The 27707-nt window shown below is 33.2% G+C and overlaps 2 protein-coding genes across 2 annotated transcripts in view; both read left to right on the forward strand.

Annotated features, from left to right (window-relative positions):
* Window positions 1-27707, forward strand: part of LOC127835877 (E3 ubiquitin-protein ligase XIAP-like) — a 61262-nt gene that overhangs the window by 14156 nt on the left and 19399 nt on the right. The window lies entirely within an intron of this gene.
* LOC127834616 (E3 ubiquitin-protein ligase XIAP-like) lies at window positions 1991-4625 on the forward strand. Its single transcript, XM_052360622.1, has 5 exons — window positions 1991-2070; window positions 2673-2848; window positions 3302-3443; window positions 3683-3726; window positions 4314-4625. Exons 1-5 carry the CDS (start codon window positions 2058-2060, stop codon window positions 4323-4325), a joined length of 387 nt encoding a protein of 128 aa, XP_052216582.1. The 5' UTR covers window positions 1991-2057; the 3' UTR covers window positions 4326-4625.

Consider the following 27707-nt stretch of genomic DNA (forward strand, 5'->3'; position numbering starts at 1 on the left):
GGAGACAGATGCGCGGATGATATTGCACTCAAGGGACGCTATTGATAGAGGCTACAAGAGCTCTTATTAATATACCACCTTGGAGCTGACGCCGAGGTATATATGATATTTTGGTACAGGAAAACAAAGAAAATGTTAGTATGTGCACATAATATCTGAAGAAATAGGCGGCGATGTCAGAAGAAACATTTTGGGGTTTCTCGCTTAGACAGGATGCGACACCACGTCTGCTCTAAATGGAATAAGTAAGACACCCGCCTTGGTGAAGTATATCGCACAACCTGATACATTTGAGGGTGTTGGTAGAGATGGTAACGCTCTAGCAGTTTCTAAATTTCTGCGTGTGCTGTATGGCTGTTGTCAGGACCACCCACCAAACATTGACACATGTAGGTATCGGTTATTTTTGAAAGCCAGGCAGAGTTCGGATTTGTTACCCCCTAGACATGATGCGCTTGAACTTCACATTAAAAGGGCAAATTATCAGGCAAACATATGGCTAAATGCCACAGATAAGGATTTTCAGCCTGATGTTCATCTTGATACTGGCGCATGGAAACTTGAAGAAAATTCATTGAAACCGGTATGGATGAGTAAACCAAAGATCCCTGCAGCATGTGTCCAGTTAGTATCATGTAGCTGTCAAACCAAGTGTAGTACAGCACGATGTAAGTGCTATCGATCTGACCAAGGATGCTTGGTTGAATGCGAATGTGAAGCGAATGGCTGTTTAAACCCTAGATAAGTATTGTAAACGATAAAAGATACATATACTGCCATAGGCATTCATGTTTTGGAACACAACTGTGAATTTATGTAACGTATGTTAAATAAATCATCGCACAAGACCGACATTATCTTCAGCATGATATTCAGTCATAATAGTGCATTTGAGTAAAATGAACATTTGTTTCATATTATAAACGGTACTTTCTAATTAAAATAATATCTGTTTTACGTTATTCATATCAATCACAATGAATACTAATTTGGTGAAGTAAAAATAACTTATCTTGCATGAATATGACATTATAGAACGTACAGTATTAAGAACTTCACTAGAGTATAATTTTTGAGCTGAAATCTTTTCTGAAATTTAAAATAGTATTAAGCATAATATGCATTTAAAACAATATATATATTAAGACTGTAATAAGTATTAACATTCTAACAATTAACATTTTTTTCTTTTAATTGAGGTAACGTTATTTACAAAGTTAGGAACATTCACTTAAGATACAACAGAAAAATGCTCTTTTCATCATCAAAGTATCCATCTCTCATTGAAAAGTTACTTACAAATATATCGTACATGGAACTTTCGTTGGTTTTAACATACACTACAATTTACGTTCGTTCTATACGAGTTATAAAAGTGCACTTGATGACCTTAAACCTACTTATGAAAAGCCAAAATCAGTTTAAAAATGAGATAACCCTTCAAGTATCAAATATAGGTCAGTTCAGGAGTAAAATCAGTAATAGTATCTGATATTTCACAATTTTGGCAATTTTACCTCCATTTTTAAAGTAAAATGCACTCATTGACCTTTTGACCTAATTACAGGGTCGTCAAACATCCCAGAGGGTGACATCCCCTCCAGATTTGCTTTAATGTAATTGCAATCATTATAACATAAAAGGAAGCCATGCATAAGAAATGCCATCATATGTCAGATTCAGGAAATGTTAGGCCAACTATCACAGATTTTTGTCATTTTGAAAACAATATCATTAAATTAATGTACCAACGAAACTTCCATATTTGGAGTAGGTTTAAATAAAAGAAGTAACACTAAAAATGAAATAAATATGCCTGTTGGGACCTCTAGAAGTTAAAACCCTATGTTGGTAATACACGTTTTTGCTAAATTATCAATGAAAAGCGTTACAAACGATTGTGCAATGGCAAAAACGTACCCTAATACATCATTTGGCGCACATGGCGTTTCAATTTTAAAACTAAACTAGATGGTGCGATAATATCTCGCCTCAAAACGTTCACACACTGGCCTCAACATTTATCACAGAAACCAAAAGAGCTGGCAGATGCAGGGATGCATTACACAGGTTGTAACAAACTTTCTGAACAACATCAAGGACTGGCATTTAAAGGGACTTGTTCACATTTTTTTGCATGTTTTGAAGTGTGTCATTAAATACTTAAAGTTTATAAATGTAAACATATACAGTAAGCTTCAATATACAACAAAAATAAAATTATAGAAACAAACAAAAAATATTCATTCACACCTGGGCTCGAACCACTGACCCTTGGAGTAAACGTTAACAATCCTCGTAATGTCACAAAACATAACGATAACAACAGAACTTTCCAAATTATTCAATCCTTTTGCATTTGTAACGCTTTATAATTTTCAGGTTTTTAAATCGTCATAAGATGCATATAATATATATTTGAGAGCAGGGTTAATGCTCAGTGTTAATGTTTCCTTGCAAACAAAAAAACATTACTTCATCGACAATTTGCAAATCTGAAACTCTTTTTTTTGATTTTGTCAGTTTATCAAAACGTGAACAGGTCTCTTCAATATCAACCAAAAATACCATTGACCGTCCTTTTGGTTAAACTAACATCCATACATACAGTTTGTCTTTTTTGTATTTACCTTATTCTGCAAGTTATATTTACGTATTTTACTCATTGCAAGGTGTTGACGACACTTGCCGCTGCTTTGCATGTGACGGTGGTTTGAGGAACTGGGAACCAGGAGATGATCCCTGGATAGAACATTGCAGATGGTTTCCGGCGTGTCCTTATGCACGGGCGGTAAAAGGCGACGAGTTTATTAGCATCGTCCAACATTCTGCTGATCAGGCCTTGAAAGTATGTTTGTTTTATTGCGTCTCCTATATTACGAATACGTGGATTTTGAAATGCGCATAAAATGCCACCATAAAACAGAGTATGTGTTTGCGGGCGTAGATTTTGTGAAAATAACAAATATATATATATATCTGTTCCGACTTAGCGTACAAATAATAATCAACGCAATTGCTTGGAGCTTACTTTTATACAAAGCGAAAGCATACATATTTAGTCGTTCAACAAACTAGTTTTTTGATGGCTCTTTTTAACCGTAGCTATCTTTATAACGGGACGATTATCCTGTTCTAAATGCTTCATGATTTTAATACATCTTCAAGGGACGCGTCTTATTGGACGACTGATGCGCCTCTTAGCTGATAGCAAAAGCGAAATGAAATTTGTTTCTTGTATATAATAAGAATTCAATACTGCTCCAGCAGCTGGAGTTTTACTTCTTTACATTGATTATAGGAAAATCGTCGAGATGAGATTAGCGATGCTCTGGCTGCTTTAATTCAGCGCATAATCGACAGATTTCGAAGCATGCTTATACAGGACATGGGGTTTCCTATCAACGATGTAATAACCGCTGTTCTCGAACTTGTACAACAAGGTGATTAATGATTCTAGTCTTATGATATCAATGAAAAGGAAGTAATTGTAGCTTACATTATTTAACGTGTATTACGTTTCTCAGAAATATAATCCAAACAAAGTGTTTGCATTGTTTTAAGTTTCATAGAATGAAATATTTTTTAAGTTGATTTTGAACATGATATATTTTCGGCTTATTTTGGTAGAATATTTGACATGTTGAAAAAGTAAAAACAAAAAATGTATCGTGCCTTTCAGCCATCACTGACCCAGATATTGAGGATATCGTATTTCGCCTGGAGGTGATAAATGAGAGAAGGCCACTCAACGGCGCACAGCAGTACAACCAGAACCAGGTTTGAAGCAATTTATTTTACAACGTTGAATAATTTATTAAATCTAATCTTGTATTCAAACTATATTCAGGGGTCGGTTTTGGAAAATTTGAGTTCCTGAATAAAAACCCTGCTAAGTCATGCGAAAACACTGAGTAAAGTATTGCTAGTGCTCCCTTAATTTAAGGCCAGAGGCAGCTTACGGAAAGCGGGAAGCGGAAAACTACAACGAGCGAGGCCTGGTATTGTAATGCGCATGGGGGTTATAGGGTTAGGGGTCGGGTAAGGGTTAGATTTAGCCTTAACCCTAACCCGACCCCTAACCCTAACTCAGGGTTATCTCCCCTATACCAGGCCTCGCATGTTGTAGTTGTCCGCTTCCCATGGTAAGCTTGATTGCAAATTACAACTATGACATATTATATTTTCTCTTATATTAATTTCCTCATTTGCTCGATAGTTTTCATATAGATACTATATATCTTATTTACGCATTTGTTTCCTTATAAAGGTAATACAAATTAATCTTCAACATATGCGAATTAACATTTCAGAAACATTATTGAAACAAGACCAACTATCAAAAGACTTGCTATTGTGCCATTCCTGCCACTCCAACCAAGTGAACTGCTTGTTCCTACCTTGCGGCCATCACAAGTACTGCTTGGAATGCACGCAATACATTGATAAATGCCCGGATTGCGGCAGACATGTAACGGAACGGATTCGCCAAATGGCGTGAACATTGTATTATTTACATGGCGAAACGAAAATGGTACATTATATGTTTGTAAATATTGTAATTAACTTGTGTGTGAGTGTTATAAAAATAGGATATTGGTTGAATAAAACGTATACATGTTTAATGTAATCAATTTGGGTGCATTTTCATGGACATGTTAAAGACTATATATGTTGCGTTTACATCATATCTACGCAGATCTTTTTAGCTCATCTATTTTTTGAAAAAAAAATATGAGCTATTGTCATCACCTTGGCGTCGGCGTCTGCGTCGGCGTCGGCGTCCGGTTAAGTTTTGCGTTTAGGTCCACTTTTCTCAGAAAGTATCAATGCTATTGCATTCAAACTTTGTACACTTACTAACTATCATGAGGGGACTGGGCAGGCAAAGTTAGATAACTCTGGCTTGCATTTTGACTGAATTATGTGCCCTTTTTATACTTAGAAAATTGAAAATTTTGGTTAAGTTTTGCGTTTAGGTCCACTTTTTTCATAAAGTATCAATGCTATTGCATTCAAACTCGGTACACTTACTAACTATCATGAGGGGACTGGGCAGGCAAAGTTAAATAACTCTGGCGTGCATTTTGACAGAATTATGTGCCCTTTTTATACTTTGAAAATTGAAAATTTTGGTTAAGTTTTGTGTTAAGGTCCATTTTACTCCTTAAGTATCAAAGCTATTGCTTTCATACTTGCAACACTTACTAACTATCATAAGGGGACTGTGCAGGCAAAGTAATGTAACTCTGACTGGCATTTTGACAGAATTATGTGCCCTTTTTATACTTAGAAAATTGAAAATTTGGTTAAGTTTTGTGTTTAGGTCCACTTTATTCCTACAGTATCAAAGCCATTGCTTTCATACTTGCAACACTTATTAACTATCGTAAGGGGACTGTGCAGGCAAAGTTATGTAACTCTGACTGGCATTTGGACGGAATTATGGGCCCTTTATACTTAGAAAATTGAAAATTTGGTTAAGTTTTGTGTTTTGGTCCACTTTACCCCTAAATTATCATAGATTTTGCTTTCATACTTGGAACACTCGCAAACTATCATAAGGGTACAGTAAAAGGACAAGTTGAATAACTCTGGATGTCATTTTTATGGAATTATGGCCCTTTTTTGACTTAGTAACTTTGAATATATGGTTAAATTTTGTGTTTCGATCCACTTTACTTCTTAAGTATCAAGGCTATTGCTTTCAAACTTCAAGTACTTTCATGCTATTATGAGGTTACTGTACCTGGCAAGTTTAATTTTACCTTGACCTTTGAATGACCTTGACTCTCAAGGTCAAATTATTAAATTTTGCTAAAATTGCCATAACTTCTTTATTTATGATTAGATTTGATTGATACTTTGACAAAACTACTCTTACCTGACATACCACAATAGACTCCACCCAAACCATCCCCCGTGTCCCCCCCTCCCCCCCCAATCACCCCCCCCCCTATTTTTTTTTATTTTTTTTTTAAGATCATCTCACAAATGACCACCACACCCTCACACTATACCCCCCACCCCCCCAATTTTTTTTTTTAACGGTTAAAAAACACAACTACTTATTTTGATTATTTTATGTTTGAAATACCCTTCAACCATCGCACCCAAGAATCCCCCCCTCCCCCCACCCGAATCCCCACCCCCTAATGTTTTTTTTTTTTTAAGATCATCTCACAAATTACCACCACACCCTCACACTATACCCCCCTCCCCCCCCACCTCACATCCCCCCCCCCCAATTTTTTTTTTTTAAGATCATCTCACAAATTACCACCACACCCTTACACTATACCCCCCCCACCTCACCCCCCCCCCCAATTTTTTGTTTGAAACGGTTAAAAAACACAAATATTTATTTTTATTATTTTATGTTTGAAATACCGTCCAACCATCGCACCAAAGAATCCCACCCCCCCCCCCCCCTCCACCCCCCCCCCCGATTTTTTTAGTTTTTTTTGTTGCATTTTTTCGCATTTTTGGAAGATAATGTAATAAATGTCCACACCCCCACACTATACACCCCTCTTCACTCCACCCCTCCCTCCTTTGTGATTGAAAATGAGAGTCCCTTCACCTTTAAAAAGAAAATAGATGAGCGGTCTGCACCCGCAAGGCGGTGCTCTTGTTTTAGTATAGATTGAAGCAATTATCTGCCGTCATACGAGACAATTATGATGTACAATTAATTTTCTTTTTATTATTTATGGTTTCAATTAGTTGTTATACCATGCATTTGCATTATTTACCGCAGCGTATAAGAACTAAAACGTCTATGTTGCAAATGTAAATGAGTATCAAACTGCCAGAATTGTGTATGTTGGTGCATTGGTGACAATTAATCGATAGAGGCGGTAACCGCTGAGAGTAGTGTGGTTGGATGTGCTAGTTACAAAGAGAACCAGAACGGTAAAAGAACTGCTATTGTTCTAGACCTGTACTGATTCACCCAGGTGTATTGCGGGTGTCAATTGCGGTCAATAGGCATAGCGCTTTTCGTTTTCAATTTTACGTTAGAGGCATTTACCCGTGGCCCATCTAGTATTTACATAACAGTTGAATTACATTTTAAATGTTGCAGCACATCGAAACATGTCCTAAACAAAATCGAATGTGCTGTGGGTTATGTATTTATAATAACTCTATTAACTGGAAAATTATTATTGGCATAATGTACGGTGGAATGAAAATGACACAGCATGCACAATAGTGGAAAACAAAACATTGTGGGTTGGTAATTATGTAAAATTGAATATGCAAATTGTAAAGTAAGTGGAAATTGCAATAACGCGATTTCAAAAGTGTAATTCCAAATAACAGTATGTGTTATCTTTATGTTAGGATCTGTTAACTTTTATATAATTGAAAAATTGTTCATGTATGATTATATTAATTGCAGAAACCTTTAAGCTTTAGTAGTGGCAGTTGTTATGGTAGTAGCAGAATTACAAATTAGTAGCAACAAACGTTAAATTAATCGTAGGAGTAGTTTCATGGTCATTTCATATACGTTAATAATTGGTCCACATAATACAACCAAGCTTGTTAATGAACTATTGCTTTGGTAGTATATAAATATCTTATAGTAAATATACAATATAGCATGCCAAATTCAATAGTGTCTTTTAGAGTTGTTGCTTATTGTATAATTTACTATTAACAAAAAATTAAACTTGTGGTTTTTCCACACTTTATTAATATCCATTTATTTTACGGTTATAATGCGTGTTATTGCTGGGATCCCAGTATCGTTTACCTGCGAGAAATTCTTTTATCAGCTTGTCCGACCCATAAATATGAAAGGGGATTCTATATCATGCTCTTCCAATATAAAGGAAAACGCATCAACGATAAAGATTGTAAATTATTTTCAAAGAATATTGCTATATTTTTCACATGCATGCAAAATTAAGAACTGCACCACTGTAACTGAATTCCTTCACACGATAATTTGTACCTTTTAAAGAACCATACGATAAAACAATCGAGTGCATATACTGTCTTGAATATGGCCGTTTTGCTCCTATGAAGATATAATTGTACCTTCTGCCTTAAGGATGCTTGTGCAATCACAATAATAGTAGCATTTTTTTTATAAATCCCCCTTTTTTACCTTTTCATAACTGATGAATGTGTATGCAATGCTCTTATAAATATTGAAATTAACTACATTTCTCTCTACATTATGTCAATTGCAACACAGGGATAACGTTATTTGCAGATAACAAGCGCGTTATAACACTGAATATGAACATCATTTACTTAATTATGTTGTAAAATTAATACTTATGTAGCTTTCTGACAAAGTCAACGTCCTATAAGAGTGTGTTAACAATTGTATTGTTTTATATTTTACTTCGAAATAAACATTAGGTGTTTGTAAAACATATTTTATGCACATCAAATACATATATTAACAAGAGCCGTGTTTGTGAAACACGATGTCCCTACTGCGCAAACAGCTATTTAGATAAAATTGTTTAAACCAGGTTAATATATGCAAGCGTTTAGGAAACAAATCATGAAACGTTTTACATTAAAGAAAGTCCAATAACCGTAACATAGCCAAAAATCAATGAACCGGAACGAAATTCCAAATTGAACCGCAAATCATGCAGGTAGACTCACACACCAAAAACCACGGAAAACCGAGTGCGTGTATGCCCTTGCTTTATAAATTCAAGCTGTTATCAATTTTTCTCCGATTGACAAATCTCAAAACTAAGGCGCAAGCGGGCGATTGACACAATGCAACATAATATATTTAGCAAGTACAGTGTTTATATTAAATGCCCGTGGGTAACACCTAATATAAATTGTAAATGCTTTGTGAATAAGACTTCTAAAGCAAATTTGAACTAATTTAAAAAAAGTAAACATGATATTATACAACTTTCCGTTATACCGACAAGCTTACATCAGCATGTAATTAAAATCTAAGTCAAGTCACAAAAACTGGGCAGTATGCTTTAATTTCACACTGATATTGCTCTCAAATTTCGCAAACGAATATAAACTATATATCTTCAACATATATCAATTAACCAAACTTGTAAAACGATTCCCTTACAAACAAAACGCTTCATCATATTATATATTAACGGGATCATTAAAATCATTATTACGGAATAAATTAAACAGAATCATTTGATTAATTGTAATTACAGAAAATTAACAACACTTCATATGTATATACACTGAAGTTATTGCAATACTCCCTATGTGTCAAATTATGTCACCCAAAATTGCATACAATAAATATAAACCCTAACTACTTAATGTATCAACAAAGTACTCATGTACTGAACGATGTTTTCAGAGCTGGATGTGCTTACAGAACAGAACAACTCTTTATTTACACTCAAGTATACAAGGTTTACAATAAGTGCAACATAACTAAACGAGTTCTAACGAGATTGTCCGGTTCTAGTTGATATCTGTTATAGCATGCACAATTCAAGCAGATAATACATATAGACTATTATGTGTGTTTTGGATAAAGATCAAGTTTATCATGCTAGGCTTAGAACCATGGTTCAAGACGAGCATGATAAACATGATCTTTATCCAAAAACTCGCATAATATTCTATTTATCCTATTACTTCCTCCCATTTTCCATTAATATTTATAAAATATCGCAGTTTTTTAACGATTTTATCTTTCCGTAGTTTACAAAAACAAATTCTCTAATTTTTGAAAAAAACCAAATCTGATCTAAAAATAGCGATAGTATAAATCTCAAGTTTATACGATCGTTGTTATTATATAGATTTTCATCTGGTAATAGGATAAAATACTAGACTGCAAGATACAAAGGGAACTATTAGATGGAGTGTTCGAACATATTCAATTTTTACTAGTTCGTTGGGAGGGGTGGGAATGAACATATCTTGACATGTATTTATGCAATAATTGTATATCGAGATCATGAATCCAACAGGAAATAGAGAAAAAGAAAACCGAAGTCTTTTTTTTTTAAGTATTGGACTTTATAAGTATATTTTATTCAATGCCAATCAATAATAGTCGTAGTTATGTGTAACTTGAGTTAATTTTTTCGAAAGAAAAAATCTACAGTTGCGTTCAAGTCATTTATATATACACAATGCGTAATAAACAATATGCCTGCACAAAACAATGCAATACAACACATATTTTATATATTGTTGGGTAGGCATATTAACAAAATTTCAAAAACAATGATGTGAGTAGATATTAACACCGACATTTATAAATAGCTTTCATAATATTTACATTTTAAACTTATTTTACTTCAATCAGACCCTCTATATGAATGCTTGTATTATTGAATCTTTCACTGACTACTATCTTAAACCTTTTATTAAAAATGCACTTAACAAAACTAGAAATCGTATCAAAATTAAGTTTTGTAACAAAGGTCTTGATTTAATTGACCTTCCAAAAATATTCAATGATAAAAACGTACGTCGGTTGATTCCCCCTTATTTCCGCAATACTGAATCACCACTTATTCGCTACAAATATAGTAAACCTGTAAGAAGTATCGTTTTTAATTATAATTCTATTTCCACAGATATTAATGTAATAAGAAATTGTCCTACATCATGTGACTGTTCTAGTTCCAAATATATATATGGTCCAGTTGGACATGTTATTTCTGGGGACCTTAATTTCATTCAAAATAAAAACCTTAGAAATTTACTACGCAGAGGTCCTAAGTATAGATTGCCTATTTCTGTTGATTTTGATGGCTGCATTAAGAAAATCGTAGCATCCTTACAGGATTATTGCACTAAATAGTGCAGGAAGGAAAATGCTGAAATAACTGCACTCAATGATTGGAAAACAAAAATATTTAGTATGGCGATGAATAAAATATATTTTTATGATACAAATCCTTTGGCCTTACCACATTCACCTAAATTTAATAGACAAAATCTTTATAAATTGCTCGAAGACTTAAAATCTAAATTCGTCATAGTTCCTGCTGATAAGGCTGCTAATAATATTATTATAATATGACGAGTGTTTTATGTTCAAACTATTTCACAAGAACTTTCACAAACTACATCATATTGTGATTACAATAAGCAACCTAATGAAATTATTGCCGACCATATTGCCGAATGCAAAAAATTAAATGTAATTGTCAATATTACTGACAGGAAATTGCCATCACTTTACTGGATACCAAAATTACATAAAACGCCATATAAAAGTCGTTTTATCGCTAATTCAGTGTCTTGTACCACCAAGCAATTATCAGTGTATCTTACTTCTGCATTGAGTGCTATTAGATATCATATAGCTAAATATTGTAATAAAGATTATGAAAATAGTAAAATTAACCTATTTTGGTCAATACAAAACTCCTTAGAAGTTATTGATAAAATTGAAAAGAAAAAATATAAGGTGTCACAAGTAAGTACTTATGATTTTTCTACATTATAAACAACGCTTCCTCACGCTTTAATAAAATCCAAACTTGTTTCTTTGATTTAAAAAACTTTTGCTAGAGAGAAGTGTTCATATCTAGCTTTAAACACTAAAACAGCTTTTTTTACTAATCAGATATTAGATAATTACATCATTTGGACTGGTCTTGACTTTTGTACAGCACTTACTTTTCTTCTGGATAACTTGTTTGTTGAATTTAATGGTAAAATATTTAAACAAATTATTGGCGTTCCTATGGGTACTAATTGTGCCCCACTTATAGCTGATCTTTTTTTATATTGTTATGAAAGCGAATTTATGTTAGAATTATCTAAAACTAAACAACTAGATTTGATTCAATGTTTTAACCTTACCAGTGAAAACATTGATGACATACTTAATTTAGATAATCCATTATTTGAACAATATATTCACAAAATCTACCCAAACGAACTAGTCTTAAATAGATCGTCTCAATCCAATACAGACGCTGCGTATTTAGACTTACATCTTACTATTAAAAATAATATGATTAAAACTAGTTTATACGACAAACGGGACGACTTTAACTTTGATATTGTGAATTTTCCGTTCCTAGATGGCAACATCCCTAAAGGTCCTTCCTATGGTATTTTCATTTCACAGTTGGTACGTTATGCCAGAGCATGTTCATGTATTAAAGATTTTAATGATCGTAATCTTATATTAACAAAGAAATTGCTAAAACAAGGCTTTTTGTATCATAACCTGAGAAGTAAATTCGCTAAATTTCACTCAAAGTATAGTGTTTTAATTTCTAAATATAATGTTTCTTTAAAATGGCATTTAAAAAATGGAATTTCCCATCCATCATTTTATGGAGATGTTTAGAAGCGTGTCCGCAAATTAAAATATGTTATAGGAAATGTTCATATTAAACTTTTTAATTTAATTAACTCGTTTTTATCAAAAGGATATGATGTTGATGTACTTAAAAACACGTGCTTGATGGTTTTCGATTCACTATATCTTTCTTCTCTTAAAATTTGGAATCATTAAGTGATATTATTGGCATTTGTCTCTGTTAAACATAATTGTGTCTTTGTGTCGTAGGAACAAATCTACTTGATAAACTACATTTAGACTCACATCGTACATTGAATCATGAATTTCACAAGCGTCTGTTTATTATACAATTTTAATATAAGTAAATTAATAAATACAATAAATAAAACGACACATAACTCCAAAAAGTTAACCTCATTTTTTCGGCGTAAGCTGTATTAAGCCAGCTTTTCACCCTGACTTGACCTTTGTAAGTGTCCAATAATATTCAAATAAAATTTCCCGCGGCTAGGTACGAATGAATACACTTCATTTATTCCATTGGCTTATTTGAGTATAACACCAGAACATTGGAAACATATCCGCGTCATTGGATACACTGTTTTACTGCATGAAACAATTTTATCTCTAATGAAAAGGCTCAATAGATAGAACAGTTTTACAATCAATTTTCGACATAAATACAGTTCGTGCGTTCACCTTTTATTTTCAGAGAATAACCAGCGCAAAAGCGTTTATACTAAAGGCTATATTCTCATATTTAGTACTTACTTGCATTGCATTCAACCCGCGAGGTTTCGGGTCAATTCGCGGCCAGTGTGTGAAAGTCAGAGTTTATATACAGTTCATTACCGGAGTTCGCAGAAGGGGTTGCGATCTTTTCATTGAAGGAAAAAATTGGAATCTATGCTATTTTTGTCTGATGGAGTAAATAGTTCGTTTAGTCGCTTTGTCGATATATCAATATTTTAGGCACAGCTGTTGCCTTGGTCGTGTACAGTTGGCGTAAACAAGCCGTCGTTTCAGCAGCAGAATTGTTACCTAACTTTAATGCATTGCATTCCAATCCGCAATGTACCACTGAGGTCAGTTTGCGGTCAGTTGCAGAAATCTTTATATAAACGCCGTCTCGTAAACTTTGTGCACTTGAAGTCTGTTTTGATCAGAAAGATACTAAATAAAGATATTCGGCGATATTATTGTGGTATGTCAATCATCGATTTTTAATATGTTTTCAACATTTGCATGATAAGGATCAATTTTGATAAAATTAATTAGAAATATTTATTCATTTACACCAGTTTACTAAGCATGAGCACAATAATTCACTATACTATAATTATGCAATTAAATAAGATTCGAGTATTGCCGGCTGACCTATATGCACTCGTTTATTTTCATGTTTCTTGTGTTTTTCTATTCTGTAAATAAAGATATCTGAGTAATAATATCACATTAAGCAAAATAAGCCACGAAATCTGGCGCAACACCCCGTAATTGATTTGCTTGTGATGTAGCTAAGAACTGCGCAGAAAAAAGGCATCCGCTACTTTTTATCTCATAGAGATAACTTTCGATCGTTCATAAACATTGACCACAATCAACGCCGTATATCTTTTTTAAAGATATTTCTTGTTACAATTTCATTTATATCATAAACACCGCGGGCGCCAGTCTAAAGCACATGGCATAAATCAGCGTGAAGTTGTTTCCTGTGGCTGCATGTTTTTACAAGACAATAGTTCTATTGTGAATTCGCACTGGAGAATCGTTAACGCATATCTGTATACACCCCTGAAGAAGTCATACGACCCACTTTCACTGTTGTAATCTTCGTGCATAGGTCATTGGTTTTATATCGTTCAATTTTAATTTCATTTCATCTCTGAAAGGTGTTTCTTGTTAGATTTATTTTTTAGCAATCGCATAAACAACAAAGGTATGTAATATGGATCCTGTACACCCATTATTGCTCCTTCTTCCTGTGTTTGCGCGATGATGATCTGAAATATTAACTTTATGACGCTATATTTTAAAATCTTTTTCTATAAAGAAGGAATGTAGTAAATACTTGTTAGTAGTTTCATTTTATCGTGCCTCAAAAAGTCGTAGCTCTCTTGCTCTGGTATCTTTCCTACCATCGAGTAATTAAATGATAATTAAATTGAATGCGTTTTAATTCCCTTTTATTATTGTTTAATTTGAGTTACAATGCTATGAGGTTAATTTTTATTTACAATTAAATGTAACATGAATATTGCTGGGCCAAGTGTGAGGTTGAGCGCTCTAAAACCGGTTTAAACCCCCAATGCTTTGCATTGACCGTTCCAAGGCGGTGACCCCAGCTTTATTCTTATTTGTGTTTATGTTGTTTTGTATTGTGCTGTTTTGTACTGTATGGGCAATTGGTCACTTGCCTTAAATAAAGGACCAACTGATTGTTTATGATAATAATTCAATACTGCTCCAGCAGCTGGAGTTTCACTTCTTTATATTTATTTTGACAGTTTTTGTATAAAATGACATATTTGGTACATTTCAATACATGTTTTCAGTAAATTTACTTCATCAGTGAAAACTTTTCAAACCTACTTTAAAATTAGTCATTATTAATATTCAGATAACTTTAGTTTAAGTTGTTACACTTACCATTGCGCAAAGTTAGCCAAGTGTGTGAGCCTTGACCTTTACTTCCAGTTAATAATTGCAGCGCTTAAACAACTGAATCTTGATTGGTCATTGTTGGCCCCATACTACTTAAAAGTACCCGGGGTACTCTTAAGTACACTTCAATGTACCCTGGGTACAGAGTTTTATTCCTGCCTAAAATCTGATGTCTTCAAACGCACTTCCGAATACGAAACAAAATCCCCTTTGAACAAAACGTAACTCAATAAGCTTTTTTGAGTACGAGTTTCGATAATATCATCGCGGAGGCCATTTCACCGAATGTAAACAGAAACATTCTTAATTTGAAAATAGAGTCAACAACAGCAGATTTAGCCTAAGTATTCCTGGGTTTGTTTAAGTATATTTTCTGTACCCAGGGTATATTGTAGCATAAATAAGAGTACACAGGGAACTTTCAAGTAGTACCAGAGCTGACAAAGACCAATCTAACTCAACTTAGCTAACATGTCGACAGGTTGTATTTCACAGTCTCTGCAGTATATTTTATTTTACGCAGTTTTGACAAAATGATATATGCATGATATTATTTCTAAAGAAATGGATCTTAATGCAGAACTTCTGCTTAAACTGTAAATGTGCCAAATTCAACAATTAAGTGACAACTGTATACACATTTATAAGAAGCGCTGTTGACATATCAATTAAAATTGTATACAGTAATCTACGTTTTTGTAAATAGTTGCATTTATATTATACCGCTGGTATTAAGTAGTTAAAGTTGATGTTGAAATTAAAATAATAAATCGCGAAGTCCTCAGATACAAATTATACTGTGCTGTTACGAAGGGAATACAATCACATAGTTCAATGAACAATACTTTGTTAAGGTATGTTCCCTTATATTTGAATCTACAACGTTGTAATTTCTTGCAGTTTATTTCCGCCAGTTTTTTTGTATTCATCGTATAAAAGAGCTGCATTTAGGTCCTTGAAATTCAACACGATTTCTTTTCAACCCTTTCAACTTATTGTGAATGCCTACGCATCAATATACATAAGAAGACCATTATGTTACAATTCAATACATTATGTATTGGCAAACTTTGGATTGGCGAATCGCATGAATCGCAGTTTTACCTTTAGCCAGTTATGTGTGTGTTTTATTATTGATCCAAATCGCAAGTTAAGGTAGCTCGGGAGAAATTGAAAATCATATTAGCAGTGAAACTAGAGGTCAGATTTACGCTTTTATATAAATATTAGTAAGGTATTCTGTATATCTAACTTTCATTCATGGATTAGAATATACTGTTCACTTTATTAAAATATTAAATGCATATCGGAACTATTATGGCAATGCAACAAAACGCGGGTAATTTGCTATTGTTTTTATTAAATTTTATATAAATTAAAATTTGACTTGTTGATAGGAAACATAATTTCATTATATGTAACAGTAACGTGATTCACGCTCGATTTCTCTATAGTCAACATATTTCGAAGCCTGACATGTACGCTTAATCTTAATTCGTACTCTATAGTCGTGTTTATTGAGGCTAATACGATTTTGGTTTTTAAATATGTGTGCTATTAAAACTGTGTAAATACGCATCGTTATTTCACAACTTAAGGAAAATTTACAGCGCGTCGTCTGCTTGTGGTTTTCTAATATCTTGGTCACGTGAGCGAAGCGATCGCTTTTTCACGCTGGTAATGCGAATACTTCGATGGCAAACCGATGGCAATAGACTTATCCCGGAATCAATTCTATCACTCAGCAAACGTCACATTCGTTGAGTTCAACTTGGCGTCTTGTGATGGATAAAGCCTTGTTCAAAACGAAAGTTGAATGAATTGTCAAAAGGAAAATCGAACAAATCATAACAACAATCGATTCGAACATGTAAAATTTCCTCTTTTAGCAAAACTCCAATCCACAATCGCACACAATAGATCCTGCACAATCAACGCAGGATTTCCGTTACAGTATCTTCCCATGCCCTACCAAGATCTTAGTATAGATAAAGGTTAAAATTAACTAAAATGATGTTGCGCTCGTAGATTTCGTAGTCTACGTTCGGTTCTCCGAAATATCGGTGCATACGCCGCCATACTTACCCTAAATTACTGAGTTACGTGAGCCTTTGAGCACACGTAACTTTACGTGCAAAAATACGGTAAACGTAACTTTACGAAGTTTATAGAAACGCTACTAACTGAACGTTTTGCACTTACGCATGATTTTTGAACGTACGTAGTTTTAAGAAACGGTCCCCAGGTACGTGATAAACATGAGAACGTAAACAACGTGTTTACTCTGTTTGAATTAGATTTACTAGATTTAAAAACACGAATATATAAATGCTTTCCGTTGTATTTCTGTTGATTCAGAAAATATTGAGAGCAATTACCATTTACTAAAAATAAGCGCAAAAGCATTTACTTAAATAGGTTTTATACTGATATTTAGGGCTTATACTAGTTGCAATTGCATTCAATTGACAAGTGTGTTTTAGAGAATAATACTATCTTGGACTTCTTTAACAAGGTTTCTCAAAAGTGCAAATGAGGAGTCACTTCTTTGTGCATATATAATCGATATTTGTTGATAACGTGTATCAACAGTTTGTTTACAACCTGTGTAGTGTACGCGTTCAAAAACAAAACACAGCAAAGTATATTCTGTTAAAATATCGCGCATCTATTTAAACGTTGCTTCAGCCGTAGAAAAACATAAATTAGAAATTTGAATGTTATCAACAAATGGTGGAAACCATCTGTTTGATTTGTGAACCATTCATATTATGGCATAGCTTCCTGAATTTGAAAACCAAAGAAGAAAAATAGAACAAACACTGACTAGAAATGTATAATTGATGTTTGTTCAAAAGTCAAAAGGGAGATGCAACGTACCAAGTAAGTTGCATATGCCTGAACAGTATTTCCAAAAGTCTGATTGTCAGTTTATAGTATGCAAACGTACTACATGCGTTATGCTATCATGAAATATTTAAAGTTCTTTCCAAAATATGCATTTTTTATTTTACTTGAGGTATTTTAAGTCAAATGCAGAAATAGTAGTATGATGATGAATTGCTACATATATGTAGTTGGGATGATCTGCAATCTTAACAATTAAATAGACTGATCACGTATTAGCAATGTTCTACTTTCCATTTCTGTTGTAAAAAATAGATGATCATAATTGTTTTAATTTTTAACTTGCTAATTAACCCAACCATTATAGGGAAATGTATAAATACAAATTCTGACTAGAATAGCAGCATTTATATTTATACTTATCAGTGTAATCATATATATTAATTGCATTGCTGAAACGGTAATTAATACTGTGCCTACATGCAATTGTGGGATTGCACAAAGTTCTGCATCACAAAACCCACCCTATTCAGTTCACAATCTGTCAGTTGCCAACTGGTCAACAGTTAAACATTCATCTTAAAATACATTTTGTAAAAGTAGAGTACTTTAACGGGAATACAAGCAATATTTTTTTGTTTAATGAAACGCTAATACAGCTAATACTGTTATTACAGGAAAGTTCAGTTACAAATAACTTGACAAGTATTTTAAAGTTTAACAACTTCCATGTAAAACAGACAAAGAAATATCGTCAATTCACATGAAATATTATCCCAACAGAAATATTTGAAATTTGTTGGAGCGAAACAAGTGACAAAAAGCAGGAAGTTTATCCGAAAATTGACAATGTATCAATAGACCAGACCTTACGTGTGGTATTTTAATGGCAATCAAATAGATTTAATTCGGAACTCGCGCGCTGTGGGTTTTTCCGATTTCTGAGCGGGAGGTACAAACATTGTCATTAATACAGTAATAACCAGTAACGTCGATATCCAATTTGCTTCCCATTCGGTAGTGGATAAGTATTTAAACGACAGTAGTGTTTATTTTAGAAAAATGTCAAAGTTAAAGTATTTTGTGGTTGTTATTACTATTATTATCAATAATATTATATAATAATATTAATTATTATTGATAATGACACATAACAAATCTAACACGTATATACATGTATGTCAGACGTTTAATACAGGATACAAGTATGAATACACCGTTTAGATGTACAGCCGCCTATACGAATGGGTCCAGTAGCTAACATCCTGAAAAGACATGAAAACATACTTTATCAGCTGTATGGTAATGAAGGAAACTATCCACACGGCTTGACATGCAATATTTCTTCTAAAAAAAATTATTCATGTTCTTGTTTTTTCGGCATGCTTTATAGATAATTATAGCAAATAAAAGTTATGTATGGTAACGCTCTTTAGTGATGTGCCTTCTAATCTTTTAAAAGGTCTTAGTCTTTAGCGAATACTTTTTTTTTTACTTTTCAGATTAGATTAAAGAAAAGCATCACACAAGTGCTATATCAATAGACATATAAATATCCAACTGATATGGAACGATATATTAGTTCTAGTACTGCGAATGGACTGAGGATAGTAAGGTCGTTGTTGTTTGGTACTTGTCTGTATGATTTTTAATATATTTGAATGGCATAATATATAAATGTCTTAGTAGTTTCGATGACAAACTTCCTTTAAAACTGTATGCCCAGGCCTACGCACAGTATATGCAATGACAAAGATACGTGACCGAAGCTGTTTACATGTACATGCAGCATTATATCGTGTTACATAGTATTCTTACAATTTAAATATGATCGAGAGTACGAAAAATGATTAAATCATGGTATTTTTATGATCTTAAACGAACGTTTGAGCAGAAAAAGTGGTGTTTACTATTCAGCGATAAGAGAAATTATTGATTCACTCTCTTTTAAAATATGCTAGTCAGCTTTTGTTTGTACCTACCCCGCGTGCTCAAATATCGGAAAAACCCAGACTGGAGTGTTCCGAATAACAACTATTAAACCCGTGACAATCTGGGTTTTTCGCTAATTTGCATGAAACATAAATAAACATGACGTCAATCTATTGTGTAATACATTGTCAATTAAAGTGAACACATTTCTATTTCAATATGCGAATACTGCAACTTTAATGCATAAAGGTAATAAGTTGTTTGTACAAAGGATAAAGATCAGTTCCGAAAAACAGTATTTCAAAGATCTCTGTTAAAGAAGCGACTGGCCGGGTGCTATACAGCATATGCTTACATGATTCAAGTACAAATATTCTGCATACTAATCTCCGCTTTCAAATAAAAACAAATAAAAACAATTATTCACACTGGGATCCCAGTGATATACTTAATGATTTCGTTTATAACACTCATTTTTAAGACGGATTATTAAATTGTGCATGGGAAACCACTTTAATATAAAACCTGTCTACAATACGCAACATGTTTTGAAACACGCTCATTAAAAATACAAATCTACTATTTTAATTCGCCCATTATAACATACATAGGAAACCTTGTATTAGATTATTACTTTTTCACATATCCCAGTTCAATTCTACGGAAAGGAATATTTGTGAATATAAGATTCATGTAAATGACTATTTCTTGTGTATACATGACTTAATCTTGCCTATAGATTATATTAAATGTGGTATCCCGAATTAAAAATCCATTTAATAAAATCTTCTTACGAATAAACCATTTGTTTTTGGAATACCGACATTTATACGTTACATACGTTGCATGTTAATGACAGTTTAGGTATTTGCAACTGCTTAATTTTAAGTAGTGTTATAATCGAATGTTAGTTATAAGTGAACAGTATACGAAAGTATATTCGGGTTAACGTATATCATTGCTTTGTCGCCGTTCAATAGTTTAACATAAAAGTAGGCACTCTGGTCAGCAGTAGATGAATAACATTAATCAATAAATCTATCTTACGGAGGATTCAGGAGAAAGTCGATGTTTCACGATTGGAAAGTAGGCTGTATTTGATGCATATCAAGCGAAACAGAAACTACGCCCGTAAGATAATAAAAATACCAGTTTGTGTTTAAATCAAGTTTTGTAATCGAAAAAGATTATATCGAAAAGCTCAAAAAGTTAACACCGAACTGCACTGGTCAAATTTTCGTCGTGCTAGAAATAAAGTTATTTTACTTTTACGAAATTCTAAATTGGAATACTTTCAGAACATTGCACATAAACGTAAGTCGTCTGAACTCTGTGCTAAGGACTGGTGAACAAAAAAATTGCGCACTTTCATGTACAAACACAAATAAATCGATTCCACCCCTATACGATGAACACTCAGACACATTTCAGACAAATGACACATGCAAAGCTGAAATCATTAATAAATATTTTGCAAATCAATCCTCAATCGATAGAACAAATCATGATCTTCCAACTCATCATACCGCCAACAATAACATCTTAAATTCAATTGATATAACTCAAGAAGAAGTCATAGATGCAATTAAATGCCTAAAGGTAGGGAAAGCTTCCGGACCTGATGGAATTGATAATCGTATCCTCAGGGAGGCAATGATTCAACTTAGCTCTCCTCTATGTGAACTGTTTAAATCCTGTCTCTCTGCTCGTAAAATGCCTTAATGTTGGAAAATTGCAAATGTGTGTCATGTATTCAAAAAGGGTGATCTCTTGTTTCTAGTTATCGTCCTATATCTTTGCTTAATACTGTCGAAAAGGTATTTGAACGAATAATTCACAAACATATTTTTAATTTCCTCCGTCTTAACTCATTCTTCACACAGTCTCAATCTGGCTTTATTATGCCTGGTGACTCGACAGTTAATCAGTTAACCTATATTTATGATACATTTTGTAAAGCTTTTGATAATGGTCTAGAAGTCAGAGTAGTCTATTTTTAAATTAGTAAAGCTTTTGACAAAGTATGGCATGATGGTCTTTTGTACAAATTTAAAGCAGCAGGTATTAGGAGAGATTTATTAGCATTTCTTTCAAATTATCTTGCTAACCGTAAACAAAAAGTAATTCTACCTGGCGCAGAATCATCTCTTGTAGAAATCATCGCTGGAGTTCCCCATGTGTCTATATTAGGCCCTCTTCTCTTTCTTGTTTACATAAATGATATAGTAGCTGACATACACGCCAACATTAACTTTTTTGCCGATGATACAAGCCTATTTATGGTTGTGAACTCACCCAATGAAACTGCAACTGTTTTGCAATCTGATAAAGATACAATTTTACGATGGGCTGATCAATGGCTCGTACACTTCAATCCCTCCAAATCAGAATCAATGCTTTTATCTCGTAAAACAAATAAACCGCACCACCCTCCACTCTCAATGGGTTGCGTTGACATACCTACGGTAAATATTCACAAACACTTAGGAGTATATTTGGCAAATGACTGTACTTGGCATGAACACATTACTTTTATTAAAGAAAAAGCATGGAAGCGGATTAATATAATGCGACGTCTAAAATCAATGCTTGATAGAAAATCTCTCGAAACTATCTATTTTGCCTTCATACGACCAATACTCGAGGAACGTCGGTTGATTCCCCCTTATTTCCGCAATACTGAATCACCACTTATTCGCTACAAATATAGTAAACCTGTAAGAAGTATCGTTTTTAATTATAATTCTATTTCCACAGATATTAATGTAATAAGAAATTGTCCTACATCATGTGACTGTTCTAGTTCCAAATATATATATGGTCCAGTTGGACATGTTATTTCTGGGGACCTTAATTTCATTCAAAATAAAAACCTTAGAAATTTACTACGCAGAGGTCCTAAGTATAGATTGCCTATTTCTGTTGATTTTGATGACTGCATTAAGAAAATCGTAGCATCCTTACAGGATTATTGCACTAAATGGTGCAGGAAGGAAAATGCTGAAATAACTGCACTCAATGATTGGAAAACAAAAATATTTAGTATGGCGATGAATAAAATATATTTTTATGATACAAATCCTTTGGCCTTACCACATTCACCTAAATTTAATAGACAAAATCTTTATAAATTGCTCGAAGACTTAAAATCTAAATTCGTCATAGTTCCTGCTGATAAGGCTGCTAATAATATTATTATAATATGACGAGTGTTTTATGTTCAAACTATTTCACAAGAACTTTCACAAACTACATCATATTGTGATTACAATAAGCAACCTAATGAAATTATTGCCGACCATATTGCCGAATGCAAAAAATTAAATGTAATTGTCAATATTACTGACAGGAAATTGCCATCACTTTACTGGATACCAAAATTACATAAAACGCCATATAAAAGTCGTTTTATCGCTAATTCAGTGTCTTGTACCACCAAGCAATTATCAGTGTATCTTACTTCTGCATTGAGTGCTATTAGATATCATATAGCTAAATATTGTAATAAAGATTATGAAAATAGTAAAATTAACCTATTTTGGTCAATACAAAACTCATTAGAAGTTATTGATAAAATTGAAAAGAAAAAATATAAGGTGTCACAAGTAAGCACTTATGATTTTTCTACATTATATACAACGCTTCCTCACGCTTTAATAAAATCCAAACTTGTTTCTTTGATTGAAAAAACTTTTGCTAGAGAGAAGTGTTCATATCTAGCTTTAAACACTAAAACAGCTTTTTTTACTAATCAGATATTAGATAATTACATCATTTGAACTTTTGTACAGCACTTACTTTTCTTCTGGATAACTTGTTTGTTGAATTTAATGGTAAAATATTTAAACAAATTATTGGCGTTCCTATGGGTACTAATTGTGCCCCACTTATAGCTGATCTTTTTTTATATTGTTATGAAAGCGAATTTATGTTAGAATTATCTAAAACTAAACAACTAGAGTTGATTCAATGTTTTAACCTTACCAGTGAAAACATTGATGACATACTTAATTTAGATAATCCATTATTTGAACAATATATTCACAAAATCTACCCAAACGAACTAGTCTTAAATAGATCGTCTCAATCCAATACAGACGCTGCGTATTTAGACTTACATCTTACTATTAAAAATAATATGATTAAAACTAGTTTATACGACAAACGGGACGACTTTAACTTTGATATTGTGAATTTTCCGTTCCTAGATGGCAACATCCCTAAAGGTCCTTCCTATGGTATTTTCATTTCACAGTTGGTACGTTATGCCAGAGCATGTTCATGTATTAAAGATTTTAATGATCGTAATCTTATATTAACAAAGAAATTGCTAAAACAAGGCTTTTTGTATCATAACCTGAGAAGTAAATTCGCTAAATTTCACTCAAAGTATAGTGTATTAATTTCTAAATATAATGTTTCTTTAAAATGGCATTTAAAAAATGGAATTTCCCATCCATCATTTTATGGAGATGTTTAGAAGCGTGTCCGCAAATTAAAATATGTTATAGGAAATGTTCATATTAAACTTTTTAATTTAATTAACTCGTTTTTATCAAAAGGATATGATGTTGATGTACTTAAAAACACGTGCTTGATGGTTTTCGATTCACTATATCTTTCTTCTCTTAAAATTTGGAATCATTAAGTGATATTATTGGCATTTGTCTCTGTTAAACATAATTTTGTCTTTGTGTCGTAGGAACAAATCTACTTGATAAACTACATTTAGACTCACATCGTACATTGAATCATGAATTTCACAAGCGTCTGTTTATTATACAATTTTAATATACGTAAATTAATAAATACAATAAATAAAACGACACATAACTCCAAAAAGTTAACCTCATTTTTTCGGCGTAAGCTGTATTAAGCCAGCTTTTCACCCTGACTTGACCTTTGTAAGTGTCCAATAATATTCAAATAAAATTTCCTGCGGCTAGGTACGAATGAATACACTTCATTTATTCCATTGGCTGATTTGAGTATAACACCAGAACATTGGAAACATATCCGCGTCATTGGATACACTGTTTTACTGCATGAAACAATTTTATCTCTAAAGAAAAGGCTCAATAGATAGAACAGTTTTACAATCAATTTTCGACATAAATACAGTTTGTGCGTTCACCTTTTATTTTCAGAGAATAACCAGCGCAAAAGCGTTTATACTAAAGGCTATATTCTCATATTTAGTACTTACTTGCATTGCATTCAACCCGCGAGGTTTCGGGTCAATTCGCGGCCAGTGTGTGAAAGTCAGAGTTTATATACAGTTCATCACCGGAGTTCGCAGAAGGGGTTGCGATCTTTTCATTGAAGGAAAAAATTGGAATCTATGCTATTTTTGTCTGATGGAGTAAATAGTTCGTTTAGTCGCTTTGTCGATATATCAATATTTTAGGCACAGCTGTTGCCTTGGTCGTGTACAGTTGGCGTAAACAAGCCGTCGTTTCAGCAGCAGAATTGTTACCTAACTTTAATGCATTGCATTCCAATCCGCAATGTATCACTGAGGTCAGTTTGCGGTCAGTTGCAGAAATCTTTATATAAACGCCGTCTCGTAAACTTTGTGCACTTGAAGTCTGTTTTGATCAGAAAGATACTAAATAAAGATATTCGGCGATATTATTGTGGTATGTCAATCATCGATTTTTAATATGTTTTCAACATTTGCATGATAAGGATCAATTTTGATAAAATTAATTAGAAATATTTATTCATTTACACCAGTTTACTAAGCATGAGCACAATAATTCACTATACTATAATTATGCAATTAAATAAGATTCGAGTATTGCCGGCTGACCTATATGCACTCGTTTATTTTCATGTTTCTTGTGTTTTTCTATTCTGTAAATAAAGATATCTGAGTAATAATATCACATAAAGCAAAATAAGCCACGAAATCTGGCGCAACACCCCGTAATTGATTTGCTTGTGATGTAGCTAAGAACTGCGCAGAAAAAAGGCATCCGCTACTTTTTATCTCATAGAGATAACTTTCGATCGTTCATAAACATTGACCACAATCAACGCCGTATATCTTTTTTAAAGATATTTCTTGTTACAATTTCATTTATATCATAAACACCGCGGGCGCCAGTCAAAAGCACATGGCATAAATCAGCGTGAAGTTGTTTCCTGTGGCTGCATGTTTTTACAAGACAATAGTTCTATTGTGAATTCGCACTGGAGAATCGTTAACGCATATCTGTATACACCCCTGAAGAAGTCATACGACCCACTTTCACTGTTGTAATCTTCGTGCATAGGTCATTGGTTTTATATCGTTCAATTTTAATTTCATTTCATCTCTGATAGGTGTTTCTTGTTAGATTTATTTTTTAGCAATCGCATAAACAACAAAGGTATGTAATATGGATCCTGTACACCCATTATTGCTCCTTCTTCCTGTATTTGCGCGATGATGATCTGAAATATTAACTTTATGACGCTATATTTTAAAATCTTTTTCTATAAAGAAGGAATGTAGTAAATACTTGTTAGTAGTTTCATTTTATCGTGCCTCAAAAAGTCGTAGCTCTCTTGCTCTGGTATCTTTCCTACCATTGAGTAATTAAATGATAATTAAATTGAATGCGTTTTAATTCCCTTTTATTATTGTTTAATTTGAGTTACAATGCTATGAGGTTAATTTTTATTTACAATTAAATGTAACATGAATATTGCTGGGCCAAGTGTGAGGTTGAGCGCTCTAAAACCGGTTTAAACCCCCAATGCTTTGCATTGACCGTTCCAAGGCGGTGACCCCAGCTTTATTCTTATTTGTGTTTATGTTGTTTTGTATTGTGCTGTTTTGTACTGTATGGGCAATTGGTCACTTGCCTTAAATAAAGGACCAACTGATTGTTTATGATAATAATTCAATACTGCTCCAGCAGCTGGAGTTTCACTTCTTTATATTTATTTTGACAGTTTTTGTATAAAATGACATATTTGGTACATTTCAATACATGTTTTCAGTAAATTTACTTCATCAGTGAAAACTTTTCAAACCTACTTTAAAATTAGTCATTATTAATATTCAGATAACTTTAGTTTAAGTTGTTACAATTACCATTGCGCAAAGTTAGCCAAGTGTTTGAGCCTTGACTTTTACTTCCAGTTAATAATTGCAGCGCTTAAACAACTGAATCTTGATTGGTCATTGTTGGCCCCATACTACTTAAAAGTACCCGGGGTACTCTTAAGTACACTTCAATGTACCCTGGGTACAGAGTTTTATTCCTGCCTAAAATCTGATGTCATCAAACGCACTTCCGAATACGAAACAAAATCCCCTTTGAACAAAACGTAACTCAATAAGCTTTTTTGAATACGAGTTTCGATAATATCATCGCGGAGGCCATTTCACCGAATGTAAACAGAAACATTCTTAATTTGAAAATAGAGTCAACAACAGCAGATTTAGCCTAAGTATTCCTGGGTTTGTTTAAGTATATTTTCTGTACCCAGGGTATATTGTAGCATAAATAAGAGTACCCAGGGAACTTTCAAGTAGTACCAGAGCTGACAAAGACCAATCTAACTCAACTTAGCTAACATGTCGACAGGTTGTATTTCACAGTCTCTGCAGTATATTTTATTTTACGCAGTTTTGACAAAATGATATATGCATGATATTATTTCTAAAGAAATGGATCTTAATGCAGAACTTCTGCTTAAACTGTAAATGTGCCAAATTCAACAATTAAGTGACAACCGTATACACATTTATAAGAAGCGCTGTTGACATATCAATTAAAATTGTATACAGTAATCTACGTTTTTGTAAATAGTTGCATTTATATTATACCGCTGGTATTAAGTAGTTAAAGTTGATGTTGAAATTAAAATAATAAATCGCGAAGTCCTCAGATACAAATTATACTGTGCTGTTACGAAGGGAATACAATCACATAGTTCAATGAACAATACTTTGTTAAGGTATGTTCCCTTATATTTGAATCTACAACGTTGTAATTTCTTGCAGTTTATTTCCGCCAGT

Source organism: Dreissena polymorpha, chromosome 6 (genome assembly GCF_020536995.1).
Source record: "Dreissena polymorpha isolate Duluth1 chromosome 6, UMN_Dpol_1.0, whole genome shotgun sequence".
Taxonomy (NCBI): domain Eukaryota; kingdom Metazoa; phylum Mollusca; class Bivalvia; order Myida; family Dreissenidae; genus Dreissena; species Dreissena polymorpha.